Source organism: Populus alba, chromosome 10, assembly GCF_005239225.2.
Source record: "Populus alba chromosome 10, ASM523922v2, whole genome shotgun sequence".
NCBI lineage: Eukaryota > Viridiplantae > Streptophyta > Magnoliopsida > Malpighiales > Salicaceae > Populus > Populus alba.
Window position 1 is genome coordinate 14,879,605 of NC_133293.1, and position 20,529 is coordinate 14,900,133.

General features: G+C 35.1%; 3 protein-coding genes and 1 long non-coding RNA gene across 5 annotated transcripts; all 4 read left to right on the forward strand.

The window, feature by feature from the left end:
- Positions 1-780: 780 nt before the first annotated feature.
- Positions 781-2,293, forward strand: LOC118046421 (uncharacterized). 2 transcript variants are annotated; one of them, XM_035055319.2, is made up of 2 exons: positions 781-891; positions 1,097-2,293. In XM_035055319.2, the coding sequence occupies exon 2, from the start codon at positions 1,141-1,143 to the stop codon at positions 1,915-1,917; it is 777 nt and encodes a 258-aa protein (XP_034911210.1). In that variant the 5' UTR covers positions 781-891; positions 1,097-1,140; the 3' UTR covers positions 1,918-2,293. The 2 variants fall into 2 exon arrangements, with proteins under 2 accessions (XP_034911210.1, XP_034911219.1); XM_035055328.2 differs by having other exon boundaries at positions 826-891; positions 1,013-2,293.
- A 6,092-nt stretch (positions 2,294-8,385) lies between these two features.
- LOC118046411 (tropinone reductase homolog At2g29290) lies at positions 8,386-10,929 on the forward strand. The gene is made up of 5 exons (XM_035055308.2): positions 8,386-8,569; positions 9,085-9,292; positions 9,371-9,590; positions 9,679-9,785; positions 10,471-10,929. The coding sequence occupies exons 1-5, from the start codon at positions 8,490-8,492 to the stop codon at positions 10,651-10,653; spliced, it is 798 nt and encodes a 265-aa protein (XP_034911199.1). The 5' UTR covers positions 8,386-8,489; the 3' UTR covers positions 10,654-10,929.
- Positions 10,930-11,065: 136 nt separating this feature from the next.
- Positions 11,066-15,416, forward strand: LOC118046402 (uncharacterized). The gene is made up of 2 exons (XM_035055296.2): positions 11,066-14,463; positions 14,629-15,416. The coding sequence occupies exons 1-2, from the start codon at positions 11,742-11,744 to the stop codon at positions 14,979-14,981; spliced, it is 3,075 nt and encodes a 1,024-aa protein (XP_034911187.1). The 5' UTR covers positions 11,066-11,741; the 3' UTR covers positions 14,982-15,416.
- Positions 15,417-17,308: 1,892 nt separating this feature from the next.
- On the forward strand, positions 17,309-20,083 carry LOC118046395 (uncharacterized). The gene is made up of 5 exons (XR_004687165.2): positions 17,309-17,441; positions 17,521-17,603; positions 17,689-17,765; positions 17,999-18,196; positions 19,597-20,083. It is a non-coding gene; the product is annotated as an uncharacterized lncRNA (long non-coding RNA).
- Positions 20,084-20,529: the final 446 nt, after the last annotated feature.

Sequence of the window (20,529 nt, forward strand, 5' to 3'; positions counted from 1 at the left end):
TTTTAATGCACAGTGTAAGAATTGAATCAAATAGCTAAAATAAAAATAAAAATCAAAGAACTGAAAAAGAAAAGGACAAACAGTAAATGAACTAGAAAAAACAGTAAATTACATCTCTTCGAACCCGGATGACTGAATATTGATTCCTACTATCGAAGTATCTTAATTCTTACATCGGCAGGCTCTTTTCATGACTACAACTTTTACATAACTGCGGTTAGAAATTTGTTGGATATCAAAAATTTTATGGATCGTGCTGGAAGGTGTTTTTAACATGACAAAGTGTTTTTTTTTTTTTTTTTTCCATCGAAAATGTTTCTTGGATAGAGGGCAACATAATAAAGATAAACCCTCCCTATTATATGATAAATGAATTGATTAAAATCATTAAAAAATAAATCACCGTACTTATTTTATAATAAATAAATTAATTAAAATCACAACAACTTGAATCTATATTAAAAGAAACTACCACGCATATCATCATGTATTAGGCATTATTTAAACTATAAAGCGTAGTTAAGGTATGAGTTTGTGTGAGGTGTAGAAATGATGCCTTTTCTTATGCGAGGAGAGAATAACATGAATTTTGCAACCATATACAATTTTATAATAACCTTTTATTGTGCAGCCCGAGTGGACTGACCGAACAGTTTTTCGAATTTTTTCCATTCCCCAACCACGTAGGTGTCCCTTGTCTCAAAATACAAAAGGTAGCCCAAGAATAGGATGGGCTAACTGCCGATATCAGGCCTGTTACTTGGGCTGATGATGGGCCCGTTCAAATCTTGACCGCCGTAGATTTCTCTCTCTATATTCATATCATCGACGCTCATTCTCGCTCGGTTAAATCTCAACCAGGCTCCGACAAATAATAACGCGATCTTCATGGTATGCAACTCTCTCTCTCTCTCTCTCTCTCTCTCAAAATTAGGGTTTTTGGCATTAAATTCACTCGAGATTAGGGTTTGGTTGTGATCTCTCAATCTCGTTTTTCTGTCATCAATTGCAGGGTAATTAACGCATAAATTAGGGTTTTCGAGATTAGTTTCACAGAAAAAAAATTATCCTAGTTTTGTTATATTTATCATCGCAGGTGCTTTAAGGATTCGGTATTACTGTAGTAGGGATCTATAAGTCATGTCGAGTAAGAAAGAAGAGAAATCTCAAGTTGCGGCGGAGAGGATCAAGGCCGCAGCCTTGAGTGCGGCAAAAGGGTTAAGTAGAGCCCAAGCTGAACGGGCGGCAACTGCTGCTGCTCGTAATGTAAATGCTTATGGGCAAAAAGAAGAAGGGCCGAGCCGATGGCAAGAGAAACGAGAAGCGAAAAGGCAAATGTATTTAATGAGTACGGAAAAGGCAGTGAGATTGGGTGAGCGAAAAGATCTTAATTCTATGTCAAAAGGTTTTGGTGGCAATGCGCAGTGTCAGAAGTGTTTTCAAACTGGACATTGGACTTACGAGTGTAAGAATGAGAGGGTTTATATGTCTAGACCATCAAGGACTCAACAGCTTAAGAATCCTAAGTTGAGGATGAAGGTTTCTATTTCGTACGATTTGGAGAATCCGGAGGGGGAGGATAACCAGGGGCAAAAGAGGGAGAAGAAGAGTAAGAGGAAGCACAGGTCAGATTCGGATTCTGCGACTAACAGTGAGGCTTCAGTTTTTGAGACAGATAGTGGGTCGTCGTCCGTGACAGGGTCCGAGTCTTCCGAGGAGGAAAGTAGTTCGGGGTACAGTTCATCTTCTTCGGAGGAGGAGAGGAGGAGGAGAAGGAAGAAGAGGAAGCAGAAGAAGGAGAGGCGTAGGAGGTATAGCTCGTCCTCTGACGAGTCTTCTGATTCCGACTCAGGTTCGGAATCTGATTCTGATGACAAGAGCAGCAGGAGGAAGAGGAGGCATAGCAGGAGGAGATGAAGCGACTCAATCAAGCAGAAAGGAGCAGCGTGTTTTGTCTGGTGTGTTTGGCTCGAGGAACATGAGGTTCACTCAGATTGTACTCAGCGGTAGCTTTGGAGCTCACATTATGACCCGGAGCCAATGTGACAGATTAAGTGAAATAAGTTAGTAGGTGTGTTTTCTTTCATGTCCTTGTTTTCTTTTCTTTTTCTTTGTGATGTAATAATTCTAAGTTGTTGTTGCTTAAATATTTTAAACTTGTAACAGTTTCGGTTGTTCTTAGACTTGGTTTTGTAAGGTAGTCAGGAATATGATCTGTGAATTATGGCATGCCATCCGCTCTCCTTTCAAATGGCTGTTTGTGGAATGCACTGTTGCTGGTTGTTTTTGCTTACTAGTGGTTTTTGTTGCTAAACTATTGTCAGTGGTGAACTAAATTGTGTATGCTCTTACTCCCCTTTTCAAATTATCTCAACTGGTTGTCCATTCTTGTGGTTTAGCAGTACTCAAATTTTGACCTGCTACTCAGACCTGAAGCCATCTATAAGTTCTTGCCATAACTACTCGGTGGTTCTACCATTTCTATTGTGTGGAAAGTTTTTTTTATTTTTTTTGCATGAATCTGTTGTGCTGCTAGGTTTTAAACAGTCTATTTTATTGCACTGCTGAACCATGTTTATGTTCATTTAACTGCATAGCTTACATTGCCTTTCTCAAGTAGTGGTGCGCCATGTCTGTGTCCTGCAAAACTTTTGCAGGGAATAGGCCGGCAATTCTGCCGAGAGTTTTAAGAACAAAATGGAATAGCCATTCAAGGCTCTTATGCTTGATTGTTTCTTGTAATTGAAGATGTAGTTCTCTCAAAGAAACGGATTAAACTCGGTCGACATCCAATTAAATCATACGCGTTCAGGAAATGTTGTTGGAACAGTTTTGAGTTAATCTAGAGAACAAGCAGGCATTTTGCTTTGCTAGTAAAGAGACGAGCATCCAAGTTCTAGCCTAGCTGGGCTGAAGTGCTGAACATATGTAGGACCCAATTTGGTTCAAGGATTGAAAGCCCTTGTAAATACCCCGCATCCTTGTATCCGCACAGTTCCTAAAGCAGCACTTGCATGTCCTATATATGTTCAGCACGGTTCCTAAAGCAGCACTAGTAGAAATAAGGTCAGTTGACTCAGTTGTATGGTGTTGTGAAACAGCTTTTAAGTTTGCAGGAAGATGTTGCAAAAGAAGCATCTTTTAGAATGGATGTATACAAGTTCTGCCCTCAATGGTTAGCCTCTCCTTTCTTGCTATTCATTCAGAGCAAACCTAGTCCTAACCTATCCAGGAGTAGATAAATTGTGATTAACAACGAATATCAGGACTTTATTTAACTTCGGTTTTTCCACTTCTTCACCATGTTTGCTATTCAATAGCGCGCAACTTTCCAAACTTTCCATTAGGTCTGTCAGCATTTACTCATGCTGGTTGCAAGTAGAGGAGCCCTCATTCTTAAAAGTCGATTCAGCGTAAATTTCTCAATTCGAAGGGATCTATTATGATTCTGGTATATCTCATCTAGGATTAAATATCTGCCAGCGCCTGATTTTAAATCTTAATTAAGTTTACTGCAAAAGACCCCCAAAGAGAGTATCTCTCTGAAAGCTTCCACAAGGGTAAATATTGCAACTTTGCTGTTGATGGCCAGTATTGATCACCATCGTATCTGTGCATATGCATGGTCTCGTTCAGGACTCTGTTTTTGTTAAATAAGGTTGTTTATGGATTTTGTAAATTTCAGCAACGACGTTCTCTATCCCAAAGAAGATAAGAAGCAGAAGATTCTCCTCTATGCATGCCGCAGCTGTGATCACCAGGTCCCTCCCCCTCTTCTTCGCTGATACAAGTAACTTCGATAGAAATGATTACTACTCGTAAGAAAACCAGCCACGTTACTTTTTTTTTTCTTGAAAGCATCAAATTAATTCCTTGTTCAATCATTTTTGTAAGGATGAAGATGTGTTGATGGGATGAATCAAACAAACATTTTAGCAGGGAGATATTAGGAACTCTGGAGGAATGAAACATACATGAAAAACATGGGAAGACAAAATTGTAAGCTTAGGAAAGTAGCATCCAAATCTAGATAAGTGAGACTTGATCTCCATCTAGATTCCCCGATGGATATGCGGAGAAGACAGTACAATTTAGAGAAGGCGCCATCAATACTGCTCATCGAATGGGTGATGGAACAAGCTGGGAGATTTTCCTAACCTTTATTTGAGTGCGTTATTTGAAACTCGTTATCTTTCTTGTCTCGTGTGACCATGTTCTCTGATCATCTAGCTGGGTGGCATCTGATGATTGATCCACTTTGCCAGTGTTAAGTGATATAGCAATGATAGATGGGGAATATGGTAATATATTGATTTTCCTCCAACTTCTAAGAAATATTTCTAAATATGAATGATTGTTGCGGCGTGAATTAAAAGTTGAAAATTTTAAGACAGTTTCAATCCTTGAGTCACAGGTTAATGGTTATAATACGTGTTTGACTGACTCCGGCATGCTTCTAGCTTTTAACCAAACCAAAATTAAGTTGTAGGGTATGCCTATCTAATAACTTTTCTAAAACGTTGCAGGAGGTTGCTGGTAACAATCGTGTCTACAGAAATGAGATATATCACTATGCAGAATACACACAAGCGTTGCAGGTGTGGCTTCAGACCACGCTCTGCCTCGGACTAAATCTGTTTGTTGTGCTGTATGCGGCTATGGGGAAGCTGTATTCTTACAGGTCAGCTCCCTATCTTAATTATTGTTCTTTGGTATAGGAGTACTCTAAGTGACACCAAGACTTTGCCTTTAGTTTTCAGAAACGCCAAGGGTTCTTGCAATAGTTGATTAGGGTATTCCACATAGTTTATATTAGTCCAGATTTTCTCTTCCCTTGACCTGTTGGCACGGCAATGCAGGAGGGTGAGGAATAGGGATTGTAAGACAGTGAGGAAATCTATTTCAAGGACTGTAGAGAAAAGTGGTAGAATATCAATTCCTTTGGAGTGTTATTTTTTTAATTTTAATGAATTTTTTTGACTAAGACAACGCAGTGTTTCTTGTAATATTGTGTTAATGTACAGGCAACCTCGGGAGATGAGGGCATGGCAATGTTTTATGTCTGCTGCAACCCAAACTGCGGGCATCGGTGGAGAGATTGAAACTTGTCTACCCAGAATTTAAAGCCCTCAATGCTGATGCATATGGACTTTTGTTATTTCACCCCTGAATCCAAATATGACTGATGCAAATACAGACTTGTGTTGTTTTAGCTTCAGAATCCCATTATGACATTAGTTCAGAATCCTGCCATAGGCGCTGTAGGCTATCAGAATTGCTGATGGTACTCGGAAGCCAGCTACGAGAAGTTTTTGGAGTTTTTTTTTTTTTTAAAAAAAATTAGCATGTTTTTTTAGAAAACAAATATTGACGAAAAAAATTAGTGAAATAATATAGTTTTTATATGTCATATTGGAAAACACGATATTCATAGCTTCTAAATATTCAAAATAACATTTAAAAAAATTATGAAATGAACTGTATATTAAAAGAGAGAAGAGGAGAGAGGGGTGAGCAACAATTTGCAAGTGGTTTGCAACGTTTTATAATGCCTACTTGAAATAAATGATGGGTTTTTATATAAAAAAATAACACAATAAGTTTAAAGTTTTAGTAAAATAATATTTTTTTTTATTTTTTTTTGTAAAATAATACACTTTTATCTTATCGCACTCCTGAAATGCGATATTTATTAAATATCGTTATTTTTAAGCATGACAAGATACTTGTCGCATTCTATAAAAACAATATTTAAACATATTGCATTTCTAAAACGCGACTTATCATGAAATTTAAATGCCTCCTCATATCAAAAAAACACATAACCCCCCCCTCTCTCTCTCCAAACTAACACCCTCAATCCTTATCTCTCTAAAAAAATTCACTAAACACTTGGTTTTTTGGGCATTAAAACACTTAAAAATCAAACTCATTCTAGTATTTAAGTATCCTTTGATGTTTTTCTATTCGAAATCCACCGGTGGCATGTTGTCGTTACCGCCCCAGCCTTTTTTCTAGTCTTAAAAGCAAGGTAAACATAATGTATTGTCATGAATTTGTATTTGGTTTAATTGGAATAAAATAAATGTTTAGGTTGAATTTAGGGTTTAAGATGAATTTAGAATTTATGAAATTAATGATAAATTAGTTATGAATATCATCAATTAGAGTTGATTTAATATAGTTGAACATGAAAATAAGTTAGATTAATTATATGTTGCATTTGATTTTGGACAAGTTGTCGAATTAAGGATTTTATATGGATTGTTAGAATTAACTAATAATATAAGTAACTATACTTGATAATATCTGTAATAGAGGATGAATGTGGTAGAATTATGACAAATTACGCATTGCATTGAATTGTTGATAAGTTGATGAATTTTATATTTTCTTTGAATTATTTTAATTTGCTATGAATTTGAATTTTATTTAATGCGATTGAATATGATAATATCAATTAGATTTGGTATCATGAATTATATTTAATTTGGGTCAAGTTTTCTTTTACATTAAATTTTAAGAATTTGATATGAATTTTGACAATTAGAGCTGGGTAATGCAATTTAGTAAAAATTACCTCTAATTTACCAAGATTCATTTTTTTTTACAGTGTCTTATAACATATTTATGTTATGTAATTACGGTGACACTATTATTCTTGATGTGAACAATAGTATCATATACAATGGTGGGAATATCTTGTTGTTAAATGATAATTTAGACATGTCATACACATAAATAAAAGAAAATATTTATTATTAACTTAAGTGAAATTATAATGATATTGTTGTTGAAATAACCTAGAAGTGTTGAATTAACGAAGATCAATATTATCATGTATCGATTGTGTGTAATTGCAATTTTAAGACAATGATTGATTCTTTCATCTAAAACAGTTTAAATATGATAATATTGTATATAAGCAATCAACCGGAATTTATGCTTGTCCCAACTTCTATCAATCCTTCAAAGCTATTAAAAAAGATTTGTGGTATGAAAAAAATATGTAAATTGGATCCAACATATCAAGAATAGCCTAAACAAGAATCAAATAAAAATTGATTTTTATATTATGAAAGTGATCATTGATATGGTAATATAAAAACTATTTTTTCTGAATTATTTAATCATGTTTTGAAATGCGCTCGTGCAATACTTATTTCGACTTTAGTACAATTTTTATTTTACAAGTATAATAATTATCGGGTCAAGCGAAGATATGGAGCTAGTGATTTTATTCAACATGGAATAATTTGTCCCCTATCTATTCAAATTAAATTGATGATAAACAGTAATATATCAAGAGATCATATTACAATTGAATGTTGTTTAATTCTGAGTGACAAGTGTTACTGCTCAACACCCGATAGCATTTCCAATCTTATCTCAATAGCATCGTGAATGAAAACAAGTACCTTCGGAGTTTGCCGACATGCTGATGACATGTGCGCTGCGGAGGCAATGACCCGAGCATTAGCCCATCATAAGGGTACATATGAAATAATAAGGGAGCTTTTGCTGTATGTAAATAAATAATGAAGTGTTATATTAAAACTTGGAGAGTGAAACTATATATATATAAAAAAATTAGTCAAATTTTCTTGCAATGTTTTTGTTATTTATTTTTCTTATTTAAATCAAATAACATATCGTATTATAAGTTTAATTTAAAATAATATAAGATTTACATTAAAAAAAAATCCTTAATACGAGATTAATCCTTATAAATTTCTTGAAACTATTTAAGAATCTATAATGGTATATTTTTATATTTATGTATCATTTATATATTTATTATTTTTAAATTATATCATTTTTATATAAAATTATTAAATTATATTACAAAATTTAATATTCAAAATCTGAGACTAATAAATCATCTGAATCAAATATGTACTGAAAATGTAAGATATATTAATACATGATTATTATTATTTTTATTTTATTCATTTTTAAAGATATATTTTTTAAAGAAAAAACTTATCCTAATTGACTGATTTAATATGTTTGATTTAGATAGATGTAAAACAAAACAAAACTTAATTTAATAAAAAAATATTACTATAGATATATAGAATTTATATCTTGAATGTAAGAAGATTTATTATTATTATTATTAAGAGGTAAAACTGGAATAATCAAATTTATTATTATTATTATTAATTCGATGATATTAATATTTAGACCATCCGGCAATGCAAGGCGTTTGAGCGGTGCCCTTCAACTCCTTATCCAAAATACCGGGCCCCACATGTGTCTGCCACTTCCAAAAAAAAAAAAACAAAAATAGTACGCAAGGAAAACGTGGAAACTTCAACGACGACAAATGTTTTTCTCGATATTTCTGGCAACTTGAGAGGGTTCACCTTTACCAGCACAGTACTAGGTGGCTAGACTAAATACACCTCGTTTGGTTCAGCTCTTCCATCTCCTTCCTAAGCAAAGCAAAGCAAAGAATTACTGTATCTCCCAAGTAGGCGGTGAAGATGTCTCATCCAGAAATCACTAACAGATGGTCTCTCCAGGGAACCACTGCTCTTGTCACTGGTGGAACCAAAGGGATCGGGTAATTCCCTGTCCCATTGCTTCATTTTTACTTTCCTTTTTGTTTGTTTTGATCAGATTAACAAATTTTATTTTAATTTATTTTCTTGCTTGGTTTTTGTTCCTGTTCTTATTAATTACTAGATCACACCAGAAACAACAGTAATTGAATGTGTATTTTCATCATCAAAGCAATGTATAGAGAGAGATAATTTAGAAAAAGTTTAATGGATTAGGCACGCCAAAACGGTATCTATCCTTGAGAAGAAGAAAACATCCCTCCAGCGCGGGAAGACTTTTTTTTTTAATCATGCATTATGTATTACACATTTGAATGCTCTCATGTGTTCTTGTTATTCTTTACACGTTCGTGCTCAAAATTCAGAAAAATCAATCAATCCCTCGCTCTCATGTCCATGGACACCTGGGTTGCCAATTAATGTATTAATACATGCTGGTTGCTTTCAATTAATCAGCAGTCCAGGCATAACGAACCCCTTTCTTTTTTCTGTTTATTATTTATTAAAATTTAACCAGATATGCTGTTGTGGAAGAATTGGCAGCCCTAGGAGCATGTGTTCATACATGTGCGAGGAGCCAAGGCCAGGTTGATGCATGCTTACGTCAATGGAAGGAGAGGGGTCTTAAAGTTAGCGGATCAGTCTGTGATGTATCCTCTCAAGCTGACCGAGAGAAGCTGATAAAGGAGGTTTCCTCCCTGTTTGGTGGGAAACTCAACATTCTTGTAAGCATATATTTCAAGAACTTGTCTTCAACATCAGTGTGGGCTACTATGACCAATTTTGTATTGATGAATTTATAGATCAACAATGCTGGAACCAATGTATACAAACCAACACTAGAATACACGGCTGAGGATTTCTCATTTATGATGAATACAAATCTCCAATCTGCTTTCCATTTGTCCCAACTTGCACATCCACTTTTGAAAGCTTCAGGAGCTGGAAAGATTGTCTTTGTGTCCTCTATTTGCAGCGTGACATCTGTCAACATTGGATATCCTATATACTCAGCCTCTAAAGGTACTTAATTCTCTTGCAAGACTCTGTGCATGTAGTTAAAGAGTTGTTCTAAATGTTGTGACTTGTCATGATCGCAAAAATATTGCAGGAGCAATTAACCAACTCACAAGGAACCTGGCATGCGAATGGGCCAAAGACAATATTAGGGTTAATTCCGTCGCGCCTTGGTTCGTCAACACCCCAATGAATGAAGATGTAATATTCTCTACCCTGTCATATGTGTGCTTTAATTTGATTAACCTAAAACATTGTCTGATGGAAGCATAATTTGCCATTTTGGAATTGTTTTCCCATTCAATGCTTATTCACCTGAAACTATAAATACAGGTACATCTGTGTGATTGTCAGGAAGTGAATTATACTATATCTAGCATTCTTGCTGTCCATGTAATTAAAATTTCGTAAGAACATGGATGCTATTAGGATAGCAGATGTTTTTCTTTCTTTCGAAGCCAAAAACCATCAAGGAATTATATATTCCATATATGTGCAAGCAAGTAGTTGCTGCTAACAAAAAAATTATCATTCCTCTATTTTCAACATTACATGCGATGAAAGTCCATTTCCTTGATTAAAATTTGCGTCTTGTATTGTTTACATTTCAATGAAATATAGTAAATTAAGCATTGTATGTTGACATTTTAATGAAATGATAATGCATGGTTCTTATCCAATAAATAATTGGAGCAAGGTATGAAACTTAGCTTTTCTAGGTGTGGTTGCTTCTTTTAGGAGCATGCCTTCTCTGGGGTTTCTTTCAGGTTAAATGACCATGTATCACTTCATATAATTAATCAGTAGGTGACTTTGCCTGGCTCTTCATGATCATCTGAAATTACCTAATCAATGGCTCGTCACCTCTATTTCATTTTCCCTGCAGAGTCTTAAAAATGAAAGTGTTGTGAAGGAGCTTGCTATTCGGACCCCCATGGGACGTGCTGGAGAACCAGGAGAAGTCTCTTCTGTTGTCGCATTTCTTTGCCTGCCCGGGCCATCGTTCACAACTGGACAGGTCATTTGTATTGATGGAGGGATGTCAGTGAACGGCTTTTCCATGGGTTGAAAACACAATACTCTGCTACTAGGAGAGCGGAATAAGAGGATATCCCTACTCAGTAGTGGATAATCGATCTGTGTGCCTGTGTGTGTGAGAGAGAGAGAGAGATAGCACGAAGCAAATGTTTGTTCTTTTGAGTTGTTGGGCTAAAAAATAAGCGACATATGCATTTGTATCCAAGTCCTAGTATTGACTTGTATGTCTGGATTTTGAGAGCTCAAGTGTGATATATAGACAAAAATGTGTGCTCTATTATATTGTCTAAGTCTTTGAAAGTTTTAAGTGATGTGTCGTTAATGCAGAGGATCCATATCACATCCTATAAAAATTCATTCATGGGTTATGACCAAATAAATGAAGAGTCCCGTGGCAGAAAATGCAAAATATTATCTGTAAATAACAAAACTCAGAATGTGTTTTATGCCGTTTGTTTTGTGTAAAATAATTTATAAATGGTAAATATTTTGTATGTAAAATATTTTTCCATAAATTGTTTTCTCGGTAAAAAATTTTACATGTAAAATATATTTTTTTGACTTGAGAAATATTTTCTTGTAAATTATTTTTAAGTGAAATATGTTTTTTTTATATAGTTGTGGTAGGAGAAAGTGATAACGATGATAATATAAATGTGATAATTAAAATAATTAAATGCTATTATAAATAGATAATTATTGGTAAAATATTTTATGTAAATTTACGAGTTAGAAAATATTATTTTTTTTTGCAAATAAAATAAATTTAAAAAGTAATTATAAAATAATTTTTATTCATCAATTTATTTATAAAATATTTTCTAAAAATAAACAAAACAATCTAGGGGATTAATTTTCGGGTACTATAATCATCATCGCCTAGAAGGTAGGAAAAAATGCATCGACTTGCAGGAATTTAATGTGGAAAAAATGCATCCACCATCCACCGTCCATTTGACTAATTCTTCTTGCCATCCTTTACATATCAAGTTAAGACTTAAGATTACCTTACAAGTCTTGGAAAAAATGCAGCAAAAGTGCAAACAGAATCACTTTTTTGTCTTCACATCAAGAAACGTTTTGTTTCAGACTCTCTGCTAAGAAAGAACAATAGAGAGGATGGCACACAATCAAAACTGCAACATGGCTGTGCCAGTGTTCTGTCTCATCTTTCTTCTCATGCCAGGAGCATCGGCATTTGTTTGCAATTTTACTGATTGTGAAGCTCTTCTCAAATTCAAGGGAGGCATAACAAGTGATCCGAAAGGATACGTCCAGGATTGGAATGAAGCCAATCCTTTCTGTAACTGGACCGGAGTTACATGCCACCAATCTCTCCAAAACCGGGTTATAGATCTTGAGATCATAGACATGCGCTTAGAAGGAAGTATATCGCCATTTCTATCCAATCTTTCTCTTCTCACCAAGCTTTCCTTGCAGGGTAATAATTTCCGTGAAGAAATCCCAACTACCTTGGGAGCTCTCTCACAGTTAGAATATCTGAATATAACCGAAAATCAGCTCTCTGGTGCCTTTCCAGCTTCACTACATGGCTGTCAAAGCTTGAAATTTCTAGACTTGTCTGTTAACAACCTATCTGGGGTCATTCCTGAAGAACTAGGATGGATGAAGAAGCTGAGTTTTTTATCTCTCTCTGTAAACAACCTCACCGGGGTCATTCCGGCCTTTTTGTCAAACCTGACAGAATTGACACAGCTACAACTGGCTGTGAACTACTTTACTGGGCAAATCCCTGTGGAGCTTGGAGTTTTGAGCAGGCTTGAGATTTTGTATTTGCACACGAACTTTCTTGAGGGAACAATACCTGAATCACTAAGTAATTGCACTGCTTTGCGAGCAATTTCATTGATTGGGAATCTTTTATCCGGGGAAATCCCTTCAGAAATGGGGAACAAGCTCCAAAACTTGCGGTTGTTGAATTTTTATGGCAACCATATTTCTGGTAGGATTCCAGTGACATTCTCAAATCTTTCACAGATAACACTGCTTGATTTGAGTATCAATTACTTGGAGGGTGAAGTTCCCGAGGAACTGGGGAAGTTGAAGAACCTTAAGATTCTTTACCTCCATACCAACAACCTGGTTAGCAATTCTTCTCTCAGTTTTCTTACTGCTCTCACAAACTGTTCATTTATGAAGAAACTGCACTTGGGCTCCTGTTTATTTTCTGGGAGTTTACCTGCTTCCATCGGAAATCTTTCGAAAGACCTCTACTATTTCAATCTTTTGAATAACCGTATAAGAGGAGAGATTCCAGGTAGTATTGGAAACTTGAGTGGCCTCGTGACCCTACAACTGGGGTACAATCACTTGGACGGGACAATTCCAGCAACTTTTGGAAAGCTGAAGCTGTTGCAAAGACTATATTTGGGGAGAAACAAGCTACAAGGTTCCATTCCAGATGAAATGGGGCAGATGGAAAACCTTGGCTTACTTGATCTTGCCAATAATTCCATAACCGGGTCAATCCCTTGTTCACTTGGTAACCTCTCACAGTTGAGATACCTTTACCTATCTCAGAACAGCTTATCAGGAAATATTCCCATCAAACTCAGCCAGTGCTCTCTCATGATGCAGCTGGATTTATCTTTTAACAGCTTGCAGGGGCCTCTTCCACCAGAAATTGGAGCTTTTGCTAACTTGGGGCTCTCCCTCAACCTTTCAAATAACAATCTAGACGGGGAAATACCTGCAACTATTGCAAAACTGGTATCTGTACAAGCTATTGACTTATCGGTGAACAGATTTTCTGGCATTATACCAAGTTCAGTTGGAAGTTGTACGGCTTTGGAGTACTTGAACCTATCCAAGAACATGATTCAAGGTACAATTCCAGAGTCATTGAAACAAATTACATATTTAAAAGCACTGGATCTGGCTTTTAATCAATTAACAGGCAGCGTTCCAATCTGGCTTGCCAATGACTCAGTGATGAAGAATTTCAACCTGTCGTATAATAGATTAACTGGAGAAGTTTCAAGTATGGGAAGGTTTAAAAATCTTAGTGGAAGCGCATTGATAGGAAATGCAGGCCTGTGCGGTGGTTCTGCGTTAATGAGACTCCAGCCATGTGCAGTTGAAAAGAAAAGGAGGAAGTTATGGAAATGGACCTATTACTTGTCGGCAATTGCAATTAGCTGCTTTTTACTGCTCTTGGTATATGTCGGGGTCCGTGTTAGACGATTCTTTAAAAAGAAAACTGATGCAGAATCTGAAGAGGCAATTCTGATGGCTTTCAGAGGACGAAATTTCACTCAAAGAGAGCTCGAAATTGCAACGGACGGGTTCAGTGATGCCAATCTCTTGGGGAGAGGAAGCTTTGGATCTGTTTATAAAGCTTGGATTGATGATAGAGTATCTTTTGTCGCGGTTAAGGTTCTAAATGAAGAGAGCAGGCGGTGTTACAAAAGCCTAAAAAGGGAGTGCCAAATACTGTCAGGAATTAAGCATCGGAATCTGGTTCAAATGATGGGAGCAATCTGGAATTCACAGTTCAAGGCTCTCATCCTTGAGTTTGTAGGTAATGGAAACTTGGAACAGCATCTTTATCCTGAGTCCGAGGGAGGAAACTGTCGATTGACGTTGAGTGAGAGATTAGGAATAGCAATAGATATTGCAAATGCCTTGGAGTATCTTCAATTGGGTTGCTCAACTCAAGTTGTGCACTGTGATCTGAAACCACAAAATGTTCTTCTTGATGATGATATGGTGGCCCGTGTTGCGGACTTTGGAATTGGAAAGGTCTTTTTTGCTGATAAACCAACTGGATATTCTTCTACAGCAAGTGGCCTACGAGGATCTGTTGGCTATATTCCTCCAGGTATGCATCTGGCTGGTTTGTGTTAGTGTTTCGCTGCCCTCCTCTAAATTCTTGGGCATGAAAGATCGCATGTTTCATTCACCTTGCAGTGCATTAAGATCATTTGACCAAAAAGATTATTTTCTTTTTTCATTTTGCTAACAGTGCTTTGTTGCTTGTAAACAGAATATGGACAGAGTAATGAAGTATCAATTAGAGGAGACGTATACAGCTTCGGTATCATGCTGCTGGAATTGATAACAAGGCAAAGACCAACAGGAGAGATGTTCACAGACGGGCTTGATCTAAGGAAGTGGGTGGGTGCCGCAACCCCTCATCATATTTTGGATGTGGTAGACATGTCCTTGAAGCGAGAGGCACATTCAAGTGGTGCTTTAGAGAAGCTAAAGCAATGCTGTGTTCATGTGGTCGATGCAGGAATGATGTGCACAGAAGAGAATCCACAAAGCCGTCCTTCCATATCTTTGATCTCCAGAGAGCTCCAAAACCTTTGGAAACAGATGGAATTTGGGAAATGAAGCTAAATAAATAACGGTGATGATTATGTCAGTGAAAAATTAGATGTTGAATGAGTTTGGTGAGATGTTATTAGATAATCATCAAGGTTTACATCGTTTATTTCTCTCCCTTGCTTGCTTTAACAAAAATAATATCTATGTTATGCTTTTGCGGCTTCATCGTCTAGAAACTGAAGTTGAGGAATTTAGAGCTCCACCTGGAAATATTTATGGGGTTAAAAAAAAATTGATATTTCTCTATAATCAGCACAAGGCGAGTTGAGAAGTAAATTGATTTACACAATTAACCGAATTGACTCTCAAACTTTTATTTTACTCTAATTAAGTCCCTCATTGTATTAATTAAACTAATCCAATGTTCAAACAAGTCCCTAATACTTATTAATTCTTCCACTTTTAGCCAAATTAACTTCCAACCTTATTACTCTTTCATTTTAGCACCTGATTAAGCCCATCCAAAGTACAATTAGGTCCTTGGATTCTTTGATTTTTTTCATTTTACACCCATCTTCAGCTTTCTTCTTAATGAATCCTTCATCTATCAAAACTGGACCGCTAAACTTTACAACCTTGTCCATGTTGGTCCTCAAATATTTAATTTATTCAGGCTTGATCACATTTTCAATCTGTTTTCTAAATTTCTTCAACAAGACCTCAAATTAACCATCCACCTATCAACTATAAATTAAATATTTGTCCAATCATGATTCAAATTTTTATTTTTTATTATTGTTACTTTTTTTAATTTAAAATTGGGTGAAGACACAGATAGTTGCATGCAAACTGTAATCCTTCCGTCCTCTATGGAATGTGATCTAGCAATAGTATGATCAAAACTTTTAGTAGTTATTGCAAGTTTTCCTAAAAAATGTTTGATGGTTTTGTTTTTATAATGTATTCTTCTCCCTCTCTTTCCCTCTAAACAGTTAGGTGACAGCATTAAATCTATTTTAACTTGGAATTGGTCTCTTTCTTGCTGCTTAGAAAAAATGGAAAAGGTTAAAGAAAAGAAATAAAAACTGATTTTGAGTGATCAAGTTCTTAATGGGATCACTGTTTAACAAGAACAATGCTTCCTCTGCCACCTGCAAAGCATCAGTTCCAAAAACTGATTTTAACAAAGGAAAGAGCAAAGGATAGAAGCTATCATCTCAACAAGTTTTTCAATGAAAAACTAAACCCTAGTGACACACAAGCATTGCTCCAAATCGAATACCGAGTCTGGATTAAAAACTCTGAATCATATGTGTAATGTTTTGAATTAAAGGGATAGGAAAAGGCTAGAAAGCCCTTGAAGACTTAGATATAGAAATAAATTAAATGAGGGGTATAGTGGTAATTCAACAAAACTTGATAAATATAAATAGGAAGTAAAAAAAAGAAAAGAGAGAGAGATCTGAAATTAAGAGAGCAGACCAGCAGGAGAGAAAGTAAGAAAGAGGAAGAGGAAGAAGAAGAGAAAGAGGGGAATTAGAAGAGAAATAGAAAGGAATTGAAGGAAATAAGTTTAAAGGTAAGATTATGTATAAATTTGTGTTAATTAAGCTTTAATTTCGGTAAAATAATTTATAAATGGTAAATATTTTATATGTAAAATAATTTTCCATAAATTGTTTTCTCGGTAAAAAATTTTACATGTAAAATATATTTTTTTGACTTGAGAAATATTTTTTTATAAATTATTTTTAAGTGAAATATGTTTTTTTTTTGTAGTTGTGGTAGATGAGAAAGTGATAACGATGGTGATATAAATGTGATAATTAAAATAATTAAATGGTATTATAAATAGATAATTATTGGTAAAATATTTTATGAAAATTTATGAGTTAGAAAATATTTTTTTGCAAATAAAATAAATTTAAAAATTAACTATAAAATAATTTTTTTTCATCAATTTTTTAATAAAATATTTTCTAAAAATAAACAAAACAATTGCATGCATGCTAGGGGATTAATTTTCGGGTACTATAAGCTGAAGCTTATGTGTTTCCTGCATGCCAAGTGCACTGTTAAAAAAACCAATTGGTGTAATTTTAATTTATAAACATGAAACTAAAAAAACTAAATCAAATCAAATCGGAAAAAAAAACAAAGCCAAACCTAAAAAATTAAACCAAATTAATTTAAACCGGTTTTTATTTTAAAAAACCAAACTAAAAACCGGTTTTGGTTTAGTTTCAATTTTTTTTAAAAAAAATTAATTTAATTATTTTTTTATAAAAATCAAACTGAAACAAAAAATAATAATCCTAATCAAATCACGAGACTTCTAGCCAACTTACTAACAAGTCGTGTGCTTAACAACGACATGTCATTTTATTAGAGGTCTATAATTAACTCCATCCTCCGCACAGCTCTAGCGCAAGAACGAAAACAAGTATTTTTCCCTCGTCTAGAATACTTCTCGATAAAAAAGAAAAGCAGCAGCTAGATGAGTACCATGAAATCTTTCCGTGAATGGTAACAACACCAGTTATCTTGTTCGAAGACTCACATTTTGTTTGTTTTCGGGTCTTTTAATTGATTGAATGTTTTGCAGAAGCAACATTCTGTACCCTAGAGAAGACAGAGACCAAAAAATCCTCCTCTACGCTTGCCGCAACTGTGATCAGTGATCACCAGGTTTAGGCTATTCATAATTCAATTTAAAACTAAACCCATTATTTATTAAAACAAAAAACCCTAATCTGTTTGTTTTTGGTTCCAGCAAGTGGCTGATAATAACTGTGTGTACAGAAATGAGGTGCATGTTAAGGTTGCTTAACAAGTGAAGAAGAAAAGGAGGTAAAGAACAGAGGAATTGTTTAGAGAGATTGCGAGAGAGAAGAATTGAGACTGAATTGACTGTATTCTATCTTTTTCATACCCATATGATTCTCTTGATCTGTGTTTTATAGTAGCTGAGATAACTACTAACTAATTACTCTAACTAACTATAACAGCTGTAACAACTCTGCTAACTAACTATTGCTAACAGACTAACAGAATTCATAACCCTCAGTGGTTGCGTGCTGCAGATGTTATCAACTCTGCACTTTCTTTATTCTTCTTCTCTTCATATACTGCATCAATTCTTAGCGACTAGGTACGTAACAGTGCATCACTCAGTAGCAGAGAAAACTCAGGTATTACATGTAGCTGCTGACCCTACTCTTCCTCGCACTAAAGCTGCTAATTGCACTGTCTGCAAACATCCTGAAGCTGTCTTCTTCAAGGTCAGTACTATTTTTTATGCTATTTAATGCCAAGAGGAATAAGTTCTATTTTTTTTGTAAGAAAAAATTGGCATCTGGGTCTGTTAGCAATGTATAGATTTTTTTTTTTGGTGCGCTTGTTATTTGGTCTTTGGCAAAAAATTGTTTGCGTCATTTTGATGAGCGGCTGTGCTTATTTTGAAAATATTTTAAAAAGTTTAGATCCAAAACTAGATTGAATACAAGCGGAAAACGTAGGCATTAATAAAGGGGAAACACGGTAGGGTATGACCTCGGTTTGATTTTTAGGGGTATCTGTGTGAAAGGTTGCTATGGCATATTTGCAACTGAAGAGGATGAGTATGCTTTATCTAACACAATGCCACATGTTTGTGGGTTGTTGACATGCAAATTTAGTTGAAGGATGTAGTGGTAGTGATATTTGAAAAGAAACACATTGGAGATGGTTTTTGGTAGTGATATTTGAAAAGAAACACATTGGAGATGGTTTTGGCATAGCCTATGGATGTAGTGAAAAGGAAAGGGCTCTGTGCCTTGTTAACAGAAGCACTATTCTTTTTAATTTGACATGATTGCACATTCTTTGTTTCTTTTCTTCCAATACAAATGAGATTAGATTAGCATGTACTGAAGTGTTTCCGTGTTTTTCCTCTCTTCACATGCATGTTTCATCATTTCTCATTGGTTTATGTGTCATGGATTGCCCTGTACGTCTCGGGTAAAATTTATATTTACATGAAAGACTAGCTACTCGTCTCGTCTTTTACTGCTCTACAGCTACACCCTGTTAGAAGTTGCTCATCGTGGTTGCAGGAATTGTGGTTGAGATGGTTACTCCTTTGAAATGCAATTTTAGAGTTCCTCTAAATCTGCACCATGGCAATTTGGTTTTTGTATATCTTGAGTTTGGCTTTGAAGAACTACTTTTCTTGAAAGATCTCTTTCATATATGTTGGCAGAAAATGCCTTTATTAATACAACATACAGCCACCCTTTCTAAAACTCAAGCTTTTGACACTTTCCATTAAGATTGAAGTGCATGGTAGAATCCATTGCTGGGAAAGTGTGAGCTCACAATTGGCTGTCATCTTCTCTCTTATGAATGATATTTCTCTCCAGTTTATCCATGCATGTACCTGCCTCTGAGTTGCCATTATGATTGCAGATGTCTATTATTAATTCATTTTCAACTCTTTTTTTGGTGCATCTGTGTAAGCAAGCATTGGACAGTACCATCTATTTAAGATCTTTGTTTTTTATTTAGAATTTATTTACTAATCAAATGTGCTTATTAGGATCATTAATCAATGGACTTGCTGTAATCTTTAAATGACAGTAAATTCATGAAGCAGTGATTGATTCGTTTAAGTTCTAATGTGGTGTTTTCTTCAATTTTGCAGGCAACTTCTAGGACGCTGTTTTCTGTGTGATGCAACCCGAATTGTGGCCATAGGTGGAGAGACTGAGATTTATCTGTCCATCAATCAAAGCTCTAATTAGGACATTTAGAAATGTTTTCTAGACTGATATAGACTATATCATATAGCTGAGATCCCATGCACGGGTTCTTATCTGCTGATTTTGTGGAGGTTTTTGCGATCATTTTGTATACTTTCATATTAGTAATAGTCAACCCGGAAGGATATTATATCATCATTGAGAAACCAAATTTAGGGGCCAGACTTTATCGGTTACAACTACTTCAGTATGATGCAATTCAGACTATGAAAAAGAAAAGGTCTGATGTTCCTAGGCCTCCCTAATAATGCCCAAACTCCCGAAGGGTCCTTTTCATTTAGAGCTACAAGCGCCATTCGTGTGCTAAAGGGGCAGTCTAACCTTGAACTTGTTTAACAATTCAAGTTATGGTAAATTTATTTATGTGTGTTCTCTTAGTAAGTTCATCAGTTTATATATATATATATATATAATTGGTTTTTTAAAAGATATTGAACTAAAGTAATCATGATGGACAATTATATAATTACGGGATATCGTGGTGTTATTAATTAGAGTCAAGCCACGAAAACAAAGGAATATGAAGTAGAAACTATTCATTCATGGATATTGTGATTATAAATGAGGTAAAAAACATGTATGATTATTGGAAGCAAAGGAAGATAAAAATAGTTATTCAAATATTGGATTATGTGATGTTTCTAATTAGAGCTAAAAACTTGTCTGGCAGGCAAAGAATCTGGAGGCAAGATATCAGTTTGGGAAAGTTAAGATTTTAGAAATCCACAAAGTAAACAAAAAAAAAAATGTCTTTCAAATTTAAAATTGGAGTTGAAGGAATGAGGAAATCAAAAATAAATCCTGGAAACCTATCA